Source organism: Rhinopithecus bieti, unplaced genomic scaffold (assembly GCF_001698545.2).
Source record: "Rhinopithecus bieti isolate Rb0 unplaced genomic scaffold, ASM169854v2 scaffold_14549, whole genome shotgun sequence".
Classification (NCBI taxonomy): Eukaryota; Metazoa; Chordata; class Mammalia; order Primates; family Cercopithecidae; genus Rhinopithecus; species Rhinopithecus bieti.
This window is the reverse complement of record NW_016808027.1, coordinates 1,862,388-1,875,254: the sequence shown is the minus strand read 5'-3', so window position 1 is coordinate 1,875,254 and position 12,867 is coordinate 1,862,388. Positions and strand designations below refer to the sequence as shown.

At 42.4% G+C, this 12,867-nt stretch overlaps 1 protein-coding gene across 1 annotated transcript in view; it reads left to right on the top strand.

Moving 5' to 3' along the window:
* Positions 1–12,408, top strand: part of MRPL48 (mitochondrial ribosomal protein L48) — a 63,476-nt gene extending 51,068 nt beyond the window's left edge. The window contains exons 12-14 of the mRNA XM_017885211.1: positions 7,495–7,597; positions 10,612–10,701; positions 12,097–12,408. Coding sequence (XP_017740700.1) covers positions 7,495–7,597; positions 10,612–10,701; positions 12,097–12,171 — 268 coding nt within the window. The 3' untranslated portion in view covers positions 12,172–12,408. The remainder of the gene's footprint in view (positions 1–7,494; positions 7,598–10,611; positions 10,702–12,096) is intronic.
* The last annotated feature ends 459 nt before the right edge of the window (positions 12,409–12,867 follow it).

Sequence of the window (12,867 nt, the reverse complement as noted above, 5' to 3'; positions counted from 1 at the left end):
AAAAAAAAAAAAAAAAAAAAAAAAAAAAAAAAAAAAAAAAAAAAAGAAGATGTACAAATGGCAAACAGGCATATGAAAAAGTGCTCAACATCACTGATGGTCAGAGAAATGCAAATCAAAACTACAGTGAGATATCATCTCACCCCAGTTAAAATGGCTTTTATCCAAAAGACAGGCAATAACAAATGTTGACAAGGATGTGGAGAAACAGGAACCTTTATACACTGTTGATGGGATTGAAAATTAGTACAACCACTATGGAGAACAGTTTGGAAGTTCCTCAAAAAACTAAAAATAGAGCTACCATATGATCTAGCAATCTCACTGCTAGGTATAAATCCCAAAGAAAGGAAATCAGTATATTGAAAAGGTATCTGCACTCCTGTGTTTCTTGCAGCACCATTGACAATAGCCAAGATTTGGAAGCAACTGAAGTGTCAACAGGTGAATGGATAAAGAAAATGTACATATACACAATACTATTCACCCATAAAAATGAATGAGATCCTGTCATTTGCAACAACATAGATGGAACTGGAGGTTATTATGTTAAGTGAAATAAGCCAGGCACAAAAAGACAAACATTCATGTTCTCATTTTTTTGTGGGTGCTAAAATTAAAAACAGTTGAACTCACAGAGATAGAGAGTAGTATGATAGTTACCAGAGGCTGGGAAGGGCAGTGAGGGCTCGAGGAGAAGTGGGGATGGTTAATGGGTACCAAAAAAATAGAAAGATTGAAAAAGATCTAATATTTGATGGCACAACAGGGTGACTATAGTAGATAATTTAATTGTACATTTACAAATAACTAAAAGAGTATAGTTGGATTGTTTGTAACACAAAGGATAAATGCTTGAGATGATGGATATCCCATTTACCCTGATGTGATTATTATGCATTGTAGGCCTGTATCAAAAATATCCCATATACCCTATAAATATATATACCTGCTATGGACCCACAAAAATTAAACATTAAAAAAAAGAGTACAAGCTCTGGAATCAAACTGTTGGCATTCATATTCTAGTTCTATCAGTTATTAGCAATATGACCTTGGGAAATTCTGAGCCTCAGTTTCCTCTTCTATATAATGAGGATGATAATTTTTTCTGTTTCTTTGAGCTCTGAAGATGAAACAAGATGGTACTTGACAGCACTTAGCACAGACACTGGCACATTGTAAACATTCTGTTACTAATGTTATTGTTGCAACAATTCAGAATTTTTTTCATCTGACAGGAATTAGAGATAGCTTCTTAAAAGTTGGTGGCAAAGAACATTAAATGCCATTCACAGAATGTTACTATCATACCTACAGTGGGGTCAGTTCCTTGGAATAGTGTTTGAAATTTTTAGGACTCTTTTTAGAGATGCTGCTTTTACAGTGAAGGGCACTGAATTTCCTGCTTTTCATCAACTAACCGCGGAAGTGCTGTTTTCCCTTTGGCTTTTACTTTTGCCATGTAGCTAGGTTTCTGGTTTCCCCCACAGTTGTTGTGTTCACATAAGATTAGGGTCATTTTAGAGGAAATAGTTTCAATGTTTTGTTTGTTTGTTTGAGTCAGAGTCTTGCTCTGTCACCCAGGCTGGAGTGCCGTGGCATGATCTCGGCTCATTGCAACCTTTGACTCTTGGGTTCAAGCGATTCTCAAGCCTCAGCTTCCTGAGTAGCTGGGACTACAGGCATCCACCACCACCACGCCTGGCTAATTTTTGTATTTTTAGTAGAAACGGAGTTTCACTATGTTGGCCAGGCTGGTCTCAAACTCCTGACCTCAAGTGATCCGCCCACCTTGGCCTCCCAAAGTGCTAGGATTACAGGTATGAGCCACCATGCCCAGCGTAGTTGCAATGTTTATAGGGTAGTTGTGGTAAGAAGCTAGTTTATTTTACATCTAGCTAAGTGGTCAGTGCTGCATGGTTGTATACTCCCAGATTATAAATTTTAAAACTATGTAGTCAAAGAAAAAAAAAGTTTCTTTAAAAAACTCAGCTGTAAAATGCCCTGGCTGCATTTGAGTGAAAACAGGAAGGCAGTTACATTTGTTGAGCACCTACTATCAGTGAGGCACTCTGAACAAGCTAAGTACATTTTTTGTGTATTATTTAACTCAAACACCTTGTACATAGTAGATCAAAGTATCAACGCCGGAGCCAGACTGCCTGAGCTTTACTCTTGCTCTACTGCATTCTTAATGTATGACATTGGGCACTTTGCTTAACTTCTTTGTGTCTTGGTTTCCTCATCTGTAAAATGGGGTCACTAAAAGCACCTACCTTATTTTTGGCTACAGTGAAAATTAAGGGAGCCATTATGTATAATGTATCTAGAACTATGTCCAGCAACTGTTGGCTGCTATTATTATTACTATTGCTATTACTATTATTATAGAAGCTTGCCCATAGTCCTACACCTAATAAGTGGTAAGTTCTGGAGTTAAACCTACTTTTTTTCCTGATTCTCTATTCTTCTAACTGGTTCTCCACACAGCATTTAGGGTGATCTTTCTAGATGGAAATATGATTATGTCACTCTTCTGCTTGAAATCCTTTGATGGCTTCCTACTCCCTTAGGATCACAATAAAAGTTTCTCATGTAGCTTCCTAGGTGCTCCAGGGTCTGCCTTGCCTCTTTCATACTTCCCTCCCCACCTCCCTCTACCTCCAGTTACACTGGCTTTGTTTTTGTCCCTTTCCACCTCAGGACCTTTGCATATGCTCTTCCTCTCTTCATCTAACTAGCCTCTACCTTTTTCTTAGATGCCATCGTTTTTTATTTCGAGACGGAGTCTTGCTCTGTCGCCCAGGCTGGAATGCAGTAGTGCGATCTTGGCTCACTGCAAACTCTGCTGCCTGGATTCAAGCAATTCTCCTGCCTCAGCCTCCCAAGTAGCTGGGATTACAGGTGCCTGCCACCATGCCCAGCTAATTTTGTATTTTAGTAGAGATAGGGTTTCACCATCTTGGCCAGGCTGGTCTTGAACTCCTGACCTTGTGATCCACCCGCTTTGGCCTCCCAAAGTGCTGGGATTACAGGCGTGAGCTATCCCGCCTGGCCTCTATTTATTTATTTTATTTTATTTTATTTTATTTATTTATTTTTTTAGACAGAGTCTCGCTGTGTCGCCCAGGCTGGAGTGCAGTGGCCGGATCTCAGCTCACTGCAAGCTCCGCCTCCCGGGTTTACGCCATTCTCCTGCCTCAGCCTCCCGAGTAGCTGGGACTACAGGCACCCGCCACCTCGCCCGGCTAGTTTTTTGTATTTTTTAGTAGAGACGGGGTTTCACCGTGTAAGCCAGGATGGTCTCGATCTCCTGACCTCGTGATCTGCCCGTCTCGGCCTCCCAAAGTGCTGAGATTACAGGCTTGAGCCACCGCGCCCGGCCTATTTATTTATTTTTTATTTTTGTTTGTTTTCTTATGTCTCGAATGTTACTTCTTCAGGGAACCTCATTAAGTTAGGTCTTTATGTTATACATTTAGAAGAAGTAAAAGGTATTTAACTGCCCTTTCATAACATGCACTTCTTGCTCTTATAATTACTTGACTATTATTGGTCTTTTCTGTTAGACTCTAAGCTCTGTAAGGCAAGGATTGTTTCTGTCTTAATTAGTGGTCTAACCCTAAGATCTTGCCTAGTACCTGACACAGTAGGCACTGAATAAAGACTTGTTGATTTGGATTGAATTCTAACAGGCATGGCGGACATAATTCCTAGAACAGTAGGATGAATGATGTGCTGCTTTTTGCCTCTTTGCTGGCTCTTTGCTCCAGACAGCTCAGAGCATACAGAGCTGTTTGTTTTTAGCAACTCAATTCTCTGCTTTGATTGAGGTTTTCAGACTATCGTATTGTTACGCAATCTCACTGCTCAGCCTTTCAGAGATGAAATTCTTTTCTTCTAAGTTTCATTTCATCTTAATCCATCTTTCCTGAGGGTGGGTATGGATGATGGCCGTGACCTTGAGATAGAATTGGGCTAGACAGCAGGATGCCAGCTTTTGTTCTCTAAATGGTTTGCACTGCTGCAGCTACAACTCACCCAGAAGGAGAGGCGAGGAAGAGACCTCTCAAGTGGGTCCCTTAATTTGCCTGCATCCTTTGCCTAGCAGCTGCTTGAGGAGATGGAAATCTCACTCATCTGGGAGCAGCTTCCAAGCCTGAAGTTGAACCAGCCCCTGTGTTCTGCTCAGAGTAGAAGCATCATTCAGCATCCCTCGCCATGAGGCTACTCTTCTCTTTTTAAAACATCTACTTACATTTTTAAAAATTGAGATATAACTTGTATAAAGTGAAGCTCCCCAGCACCCCAGCAGACTTCCTTGTGTCCCTTTCTTGGCAATACTCCCCCTAAATAGCATTATTTTGTCATGTTAGGTTGACTTCTGAAATTCTTTCATTTATTTCCTTCCATTTTGCTGTCTGATCATCAAAGCAATGTTTATTGCAGAAAATTTGGAAGGTACAAAATAGTGTAGATACTAAAAATAAAATTAAAAAAAAAAACCCATATGTACTCTTACATACATAAAGGCCTGTTCTACATCTTGATAAATCACTACCTCCTGTGAGGCTTTCCCTGAGTCCCCCTTTCCTCCCCTTCTTGTCCCTATAGTATTTGGCACAAAGCTATTATTGCCTTTGTCTTACTGTAGTACAATGTTTGTATACTGTATACTTACTTATCTCTTTAAAACACTCACAGTGAGCTCCTTGAGAGCATAGACCTTTTTTTTTTTTTTCCCCGAGACTGAGCCTTGCTCTGTTGCCCAGGCTGGAGTGAGGTAGCATGATCTTGGCTCACTGCAACTTCCACCTCCCAGGTTCAAGCGATTCTTCTGCCTCAGCCTCCCGAGTAGCTGGGACTACAGACGCTTGCCACCACACCCAGCTAATTTTTGTATTTTTAGTAGAGACGGGTTTTCACCATGTTAGCCAGGCTGGTCTCGAACTCCTGACCTCAGGTGATCTACCTGCCTCGGCCTCCCAAAGTGCTGGGATTACAGACGTGAGCCGGACGGCCAACATTTTTTGTTTTTCTTTAAATAGAGACAGTGTCTCACTAGGTTGCCCAGGCTAGTCTTAAACTTCTGGGCTCAAGCAATCCTCCTGTCTTGGCCTCCCAAAGTGCTCACATTATAGGTGGGAGCTACCATGCCTGGCTGCATAGACTATTTATTTATTTATTTATTTTATTTTATTTTATTTTTGAGACGGAGTCTTGCTCTGTCGCCCAGGCTGGAGTGCAGTGGCATGATCTCAGCTCACTACAACCTCCACCTCCCAGATTCAAGCGATTCTCCTGCCTCAGCCTCCTGCATAGCTGGGATTACAGGCGGCTGCCACCACACCAGGCTAATTTTTGTATTTTTAGTAAAGACGGAGTTTCACCATATTGACGCTGGTCTTGAACTCCTGACCTCAGGTGATGCACCTGCGTCAACCTCCCAAAGGGCTGGGCTTACAGGCGTGAGCCATCACATGCACAGACTTCTTATTGCCCATCAGGGTGCCTAGAACAGAGCAGGCTGTTAGTAAATATTTGTTGAGTGAATGAGTAAACAAATCAATGAAATTTTGCTGAAGTAAGTGTTAAAGAATAAAACCCATTATTAGTGGCAGGAATGGACAATTCTCACTTTAGTCAGTCAGTCCTATCTGCAGAATGCCAAAAAAGAAAAATAGTATTTTAGGGTGTTTTTACTTTTCTGAAACACAATTATTTCACTTGTACATCCATAAGAAGTCTATGATTGTGTCCCCATTTTTTATGTTGGAAAGTTATTACTGTATTTGAGTCAGAAGAAGAGGAGATCAGAGATAATGCTGAAAAGCAGGAGGGATGTTATTTAGAAAAAATACCTGAAAGAATTTGCAGTACCTTGCATTTACTGGCTGTATTTACTGTATGCCAGGCAATTACTTATGTAATCTCATTTAATCATTGCAACAACTCTATGAATTAGGTATTAGTATTTTCAATTTATAGCGGAAGAAATGGAGACTCAGAAACCTGAATTTCCAAATTCAAATAGGTAATAATTGGCAGAGCCAATATTTAACTCCAGGACTGACTGTCATGTCTCTAGTCCATTTACTGTTACTTCTAAACTCCTGATCTCGTGATCCACCCGCGTCAGCCTCCCAAAGTGCTGAGATTACAGGTGTGAGCCACTGCGCCTGGCCTGTAACACTAAACTTCTTTTGTAGAGGTCCACCTATAGAGGGCCATGCCCCGTGCTATTAAGTGATGATTTTGTGACACATGAAAATTTAGGAATCTTTTTTTCATTTATCTTCAGTTTGATGAACTTTTTGATAAGATGAACACAACACTACTACCATATTTCCATGTAGCCATTAGTCAGGTCTTATCTCATTAACACACCGGTTCTCACAATTCTCTGTTGATATAGGCCTAGATCGTTATCTTGTTTATACATGAAGAAACTGAGGCCTAGGGGGTAAGTGACTTACCTGAGTAAATATTGCTAATAAGTAGCAGGGCCGACACTTGACTCCTGTTCCGTGTTATTTTCACTGCAACATGTAGGCTTGCTGAAGTCGATTTTAGTAAGCATAAACTCTAACCTGGGAGAAGTTGCCCCTCAGGGGAAAATTAACGTCTGGAGGTAGTTTTGACTGTCACCACTTGGGGTATACTGCAGATATCCAGTGGGTAGAGGGATGTATATGGATATGTAGGTCAGCCCCTACAACAAAGAATTATCTGGTCTAAAATGTCAGTAGCACTGAGGTTGAGAAATCCTGTTCTAGAACAATTAATTTTCATGCCTTATTTCTCCAGAACAGATTAAATACCCAAGGTTAACCTCCAAAGCATACCTAGTGATGAGCTTGATTCTTTTTTTCTTTCTTTCTTTTTTTTTTTTTTGAGACAAGGTCTCCCTCTGTTGCCCATGCTGGAGTGCAGTGGTGCAATCTTGGCTCACTGCATCCTTGACCTCCTGTGCTCAAACAATCTGCCCACCTCAGCCTCCTAAGTAGCTGGGGCTACAGGTGTGTGCCACCACACCTAGCTAATTTTTGTGTATTTATAGAGACAGAGTTTCACCGTGTTGCCCAGGCTGGTCTTGAATTCCCAAGCTCAAGCCATCCAGCTGCCCTGGCCTCCCAAATTGCTGGGATTACAGGTGTGTGCCACCACACCTGGCCACTTGATTCTTTTAGAATGGGCTATTCTTCAGTAGCAACAAATTATTTATTAATCACCAGGTTTTATTCAGAGTATTGTATTAAGTATGATTAGAGATGCAGAACTGCATTAAACATGGTGTATTTGTTTAGGGAGTTTAGAGACTTTTGAAGGAGATAAGAGGGATCTAGTTACTTTGCTCCTGGTTGCAGATAAGCATCCCCTACATTCCGGGAACTATCACATGCAGTAGTGGCTATACTTATGGACTACTATGATTGAAGTGGCTGCTGGCTTCAGTGAACACTCACTATAGTTGACTCTTCCTTCCCACAGTTATGCGATGCCAACCAAAACCATGGAAGTGTTACATTTGCAGGACCAAGGGAGCAAAATGTTACTGGACTCAGTGCTTACCACCCATGAGCGAGTGGTTCAGGTAGGCACTCCAGGAGAATAAAAAATGTATTTGCTTCTCCTGGTTCTTTTCTCTGTCCACTTTTTCACTTTCTGTTATGCTCTTTGCTTTCTTGAATAATGGTATTCTCCAGTGTTCAGTTATTGATGCCTCCATCTCTCCTTTTATAATACCTTCCCCCTATGCAGTCTCATTCATTCCTTAGGCCTCAGTGACCATCATTTAATACTGATAACCCCCAGATGTATACATCTGTTGTCCTGATCTGTTGGCTGAGGCTTGAAACTTGATACCCAGTTGTCTACTGGCCTTCTCGACTTTGATCCACAGGAGTCCTCCCTGCACTTCATCTATGCAAAATTAGTTGTAGAGGGACTGATTTTCCTGTTTTTCTGTAACCCTCCCCACCTTTGAGCCTAATGTGTCACCCTTCTTTGTCCTCTGATACCCATTCATTCACCATATTCTATATAGCTTCTACCTTCTAAAAATCTTTCAGATTCATCCACTTCACTTTACCCCCATACCAAGTGATCATGTCATTTTCCTGCTTGAAACCCCTCAGTGGCTGCCTTCCTTTGATCTCTAGTAGTTGTCCTCTTTTCTTCCTGCAGATAATGATGGGTGCCAACCACACCACCATGAGGGCACCCAGAGGTATTAAAAATACACAGCTTGCCAGTTTACCATCATCCCCCTTTTAATAAGAGCATTAATTGATATATAATGGGCACATCATACAATTTACCAATTTGAAGTATACAATAAAAATGGTTTTTAGTATATTCAAAGAGTTATGCAACCATCCCCACAATCAATTTTAGAACATTTTCATCATGCTAAAAGAAACTATGCACCCATTAGCAGTCACTCCTCTTTCTTGGTCACCCTAACCCCTTGCAGCCACCAATCTACTTTCTATCTCTGTGGATTTATCTCTTCATTTAAATGGAATTGTACATTAAATGGCCTTTTGTGTCAGGCTTCTTTCACATTGAGGAATGTTTTCAAGGCTCATCTCTGTTGTATTGGTACTTCATTCCTTTTTATTGCCAAATAATATTCCATGGTATGGGCGCCACCCTTTTTTTATCCACTCAAGGAACATACAGCAAGGTAATAAAATGAATGTTAAATTTAAGTCTAAATATGCTAATTTAAAAAATAACTAAGTATAATATTTGGCTTTTAAAATATTATCAGGACTAAATTATTCGTAATATATCCTGTGACAGATCTGACATGCCAGAAGCCCATAGAATAGTTTGAATGCTTTAGGTTGGTACTCAGGTGCCTTCATGATTCTTCTCCTGCTTTTCCTCTTCACAGCCCATTTACTCCAGCCACACATGGAGCTAGGTTTCTTTTGTTTTTGGTTTTTGAGAGATGGAGTTTCACCCTTGTTGCCCAGGCTAGAGTGCAATGGCAAGATCTTGGCTCACTGCAACCTCTGCTTCCTGTGTTCAAGTGAGTCTCCTGCCTCAGCCTCCTGAGTAGCTGGGATTACAGGCATATGCCATCATGCCCAATTAATTTTGTGTTTTTAGTAGAGACAGGATTTCTCCATGTTGGTCAGGCTGGTCTCAAACTATGGACCTCAGGTGATCCGCCCACCTCGGCCTCCCAAAGTGCTGGGATTACAGACGTGAACCACTGTGCCCGGCCAATGGAGCTAGTTTTAATTTCCTAACACTCTTATGCCCCCACATTTTACTGAATGTTGTTTCCTCTGCCTTCGAAATCCTCCACATGATTGTTGAATTCTCCTAGTTTACTCCTGTTTTTCTTCAAGATTTCACCAAGATACTAACGCTTCTGGAAGCTTTTTTTGACCTTCCTTGGTTGAGTTGGGTAGGAATTTTTCTTGTGGGTCCTTGCAGCCCCCCTGCCTGCCCTTTCATCATACATCTGATTCACCTTGGTGTTCTTAGCACAGTGTTTGACACCAGTCAGGTCCTGGTATGCGTGCATATGAGCAAAGCTGAGTTGAATCAGAAAGTCAGTGTGCCCAGGCAGGTGGTTCATGCCTGTAATCCCAGCACTTTGGGAGAATAAGGCAGGCGGATCACTTGAGGTGAGAAGTTTGAGACCAGCCTGGCCAACATGGTGAAACTCTGTCTCTACTGAAAATACAAAAATTAGCCATGCCAGGCCTGGTGGCGCATGCCTGTAATCCCAGCTACTCAGGAGGCTGAGGCAGGAGAATTGCTTGAACCCGGGAGGTGGAGGTTGCAGTGAGCCAAGATCGTGCCATTGAACTCCAGCCTGGGCAACAAGAGCGAAACTCTGTCTCAAAAACAAAACAAAACAAAAACAAAAATTAGCCAGCTATTATCTCAGCTGCTTGGGAGGCTGAGGCAGGAGAATTGCTTGAGCCTGGGAGGCGGAGGTTTCAGTGAGCAGAGATGGTGCCACTTCACTCCAGCCTGGGTGTAACAGAGCAAGACCCCGTCTCAAAAAATAATAATAATAATAAATAAATAAGAAAGTCAGCCTGCGCTGGGTGCCATGGTTCATGCCTGTAAACCTAGCACTTTTGGAGGCCAAAGTGGGAGGACTGCTTGCAGCCAGGAATTTGACTAGTCTGGGCAACATAGCAAGACCCTGTTTCTACCAAAAACTAAAAATAAAAAATTAGCCGGGACTGGGGGCACGTGCTTGTAGTCCCAACTACTCTGGAGGCTGAGGTGGGAGAACCACTTGAACCCAGGAGTTCAAGGCTGCAGTGAGCTATGATTGTTCCGCTGCACTCCAGTCTGGGCAACTGAAAGAGACCCTGGACTTTAAAACCTCTTGGTCCGGTAATGACATCTAATGCCCACAGGAGCAGATATTGGCAGTGACCATCTCAGCACCTTGCAGATGGCAGGAGAAATCCTGTAGAGGCCAGGCTCAGAAACCAGTTTTGGTATTAATCTTCCACCCTTGGGCTCTCTAGACTCTACTGGAGCTGGCATTTGAACTAATACATGTCTGCCCAGTTACCTCCTTTTCAGCTCCTCCCACCTCTTAGAGCACCTTCTTTCATTTTGCAGATCAGCGGTTTGAGTGCTACGTTTGCAGAAATTTTCTTGGAAATAATCCAAAGCAATCTTCCTGAAGGAGTCAGACTGTCAGTGAAGGAGGTAGGTGCTGGTTTGAGAAGAGGCCCTTGCTGGCCTGCATATGCTCAAAATAAGGATAAGAACATCTGGGCTGGGCGCGGTGGCTCAGGTCTGTAATCCCAGCACTTTAGGAGGCTGAGGCGGGTGGATCACGAGGTCAGGAGATCGAGACCATCCTGGCTAACATGGTGAAACCCCGTCTCTACTAAAAATACAAAAATTTACCAGGCGTGGTGGTGCGCGCCTGTAGTCCCAGCAACTCGGGAGGCTGAGGCAGGAGAATGGCATGAACCCGGGGCTGAGGCAGGAGAATGGCATGAACCCGGGAGGTGGAGCTTGCAGTGAGCCGAGATCGTGCCACTGCACTCCAGCCTAGGCGACAGAGTGAGACTCCATCTCAAAAAAAGAAGAAAAAAAAAAGAACACATCTGGACTGGCTTTAGAAAGAACAGAGAAATGTGGATAATGTGGCCTAAATAATAATCAGAAAAGTTGTATACTCTGATGACACTGTGATCATTAGTCCAGCTTCTGAGGCATCAGGGATGATGCTTTGTGGCCTATGAGTGCTGAGTTTCGACACAGCATCCTGATGTTGGTGGTGAGCCTATGAGGCCCCAGAATTCTCTCCTTTCAGACAGTTGTGTGGAAGAACATGGGTTAAGATAGTATATGGTGTAATAAATCAGAACACAAATAGGAAAATATATGTTAGAGAAAAGGTTCCTGGATTTTCAAGGCTTGACTGTAGCTTGACTAAATATATTTCATAAAGAATGCTAGTCAATAGGATGTTTGGTCGGGCATGGAAAACTTGGAGAACATTAGGAATCTTAGCCTAAATACTGAGTATTTGGGTCCAATTGCCAAGATGATCCTTCTTATGACACAGATGTATAAGGTCATCTTAGATTGGTACCATTTGCTCTATCCAGCTCTGCTCGTTCTGAGTCTATGCTTGTCAAGCTTCTTCTGGTTAGTATTTGGGCTTCATACAGATCTGGGTACAGAGACACTACGTGCTGATCATGCTGCCTTAAAACAGTCCAATCCCTGTTTGTTTTATTTCCTATGTAAATAATTTTGGTATTCTCTCTCTCTCTCTTTTAAATGCTTCTATTGTGATAGTTATAGCATTTTGACATTAAATCTTCATATATCTGTCTTTTCTAACTAGACTGCAAGTTCACTGAAAGCAAGGAGGAAATCTGATTCCAGTTTGAATCCCCTATACTATACTATACTATACTATACATACTATACTATAAGTCTGCTACATAGTAGATAATAAAAGTTACTTGAATCTGAATGATTCTCTACAGAGCTGGTTCATGGTCCCTTTCTGGATGCTGTGCATATCTGGATAACTAAAAGCTCTGCAGTAATTTCCACTTATTTTCTTTTTCTTCTCCTTAGCACACTGAAGAAGATTTCAAGGGACGATTCAAAGCTCGACCAGAACTGGAAGAACTGTTGGCCAAGTTGAACTAGCTACTGTAGACTCTTTCATGCCCGCAGTGGTCATATTGAGTGCCAAGGAGAAGGGCTTACTGGGTAGTCAGAGTTCATCAGGAGACCTGACCCTTAGATTTCATAAGTACCCATTCTCATAGCCAGTAATGTCCTCACTCCTCTGTGGCATGGCTGTACTTGCCATTTGTTACCACTTATCTATGAGGCAACCCTTGTTATCTTCCATCTAATAAAAATCTGCTGCTGATATGTATATGTATGTGTGTGTGAGAGAGAGAAATTGGCCCATCCTGTGGAGTATCTTTAAGAGATTCTATATTCTGGCCAGGCACAGTGGTGCATCCCTCTAATCCCAGCACTTTGTGAGGCTGAGGCAGGAGGACTGCTTGAGGCCAGGAGCTTGAGACCAGCCTGGTAACATTCTGTCTTTACCAAAAACATTTTTTTTTTTCCAAGACGGAGTCTTGCTCTGTCGCCCAGGCTGGAGTGCAGTGGCATGATCTCGGCTCACTGCAAGCTCTGCCTCCCTTGTTCACGCCATTCTCCTGCCTCAGCCTCCTGAGTAGCTGGGACTACAGGCGCCTGCCACCACGCCTGGCTAATTATTTGTATTTTTAGTAGAGACAGGGTTTCACCGTGGTACCTAGGATGGTCTCTATCTCCTGTCCTTGTGATCCGCCCGCCGTGGCCTCCCAAAATGCTGGGATTACAGGC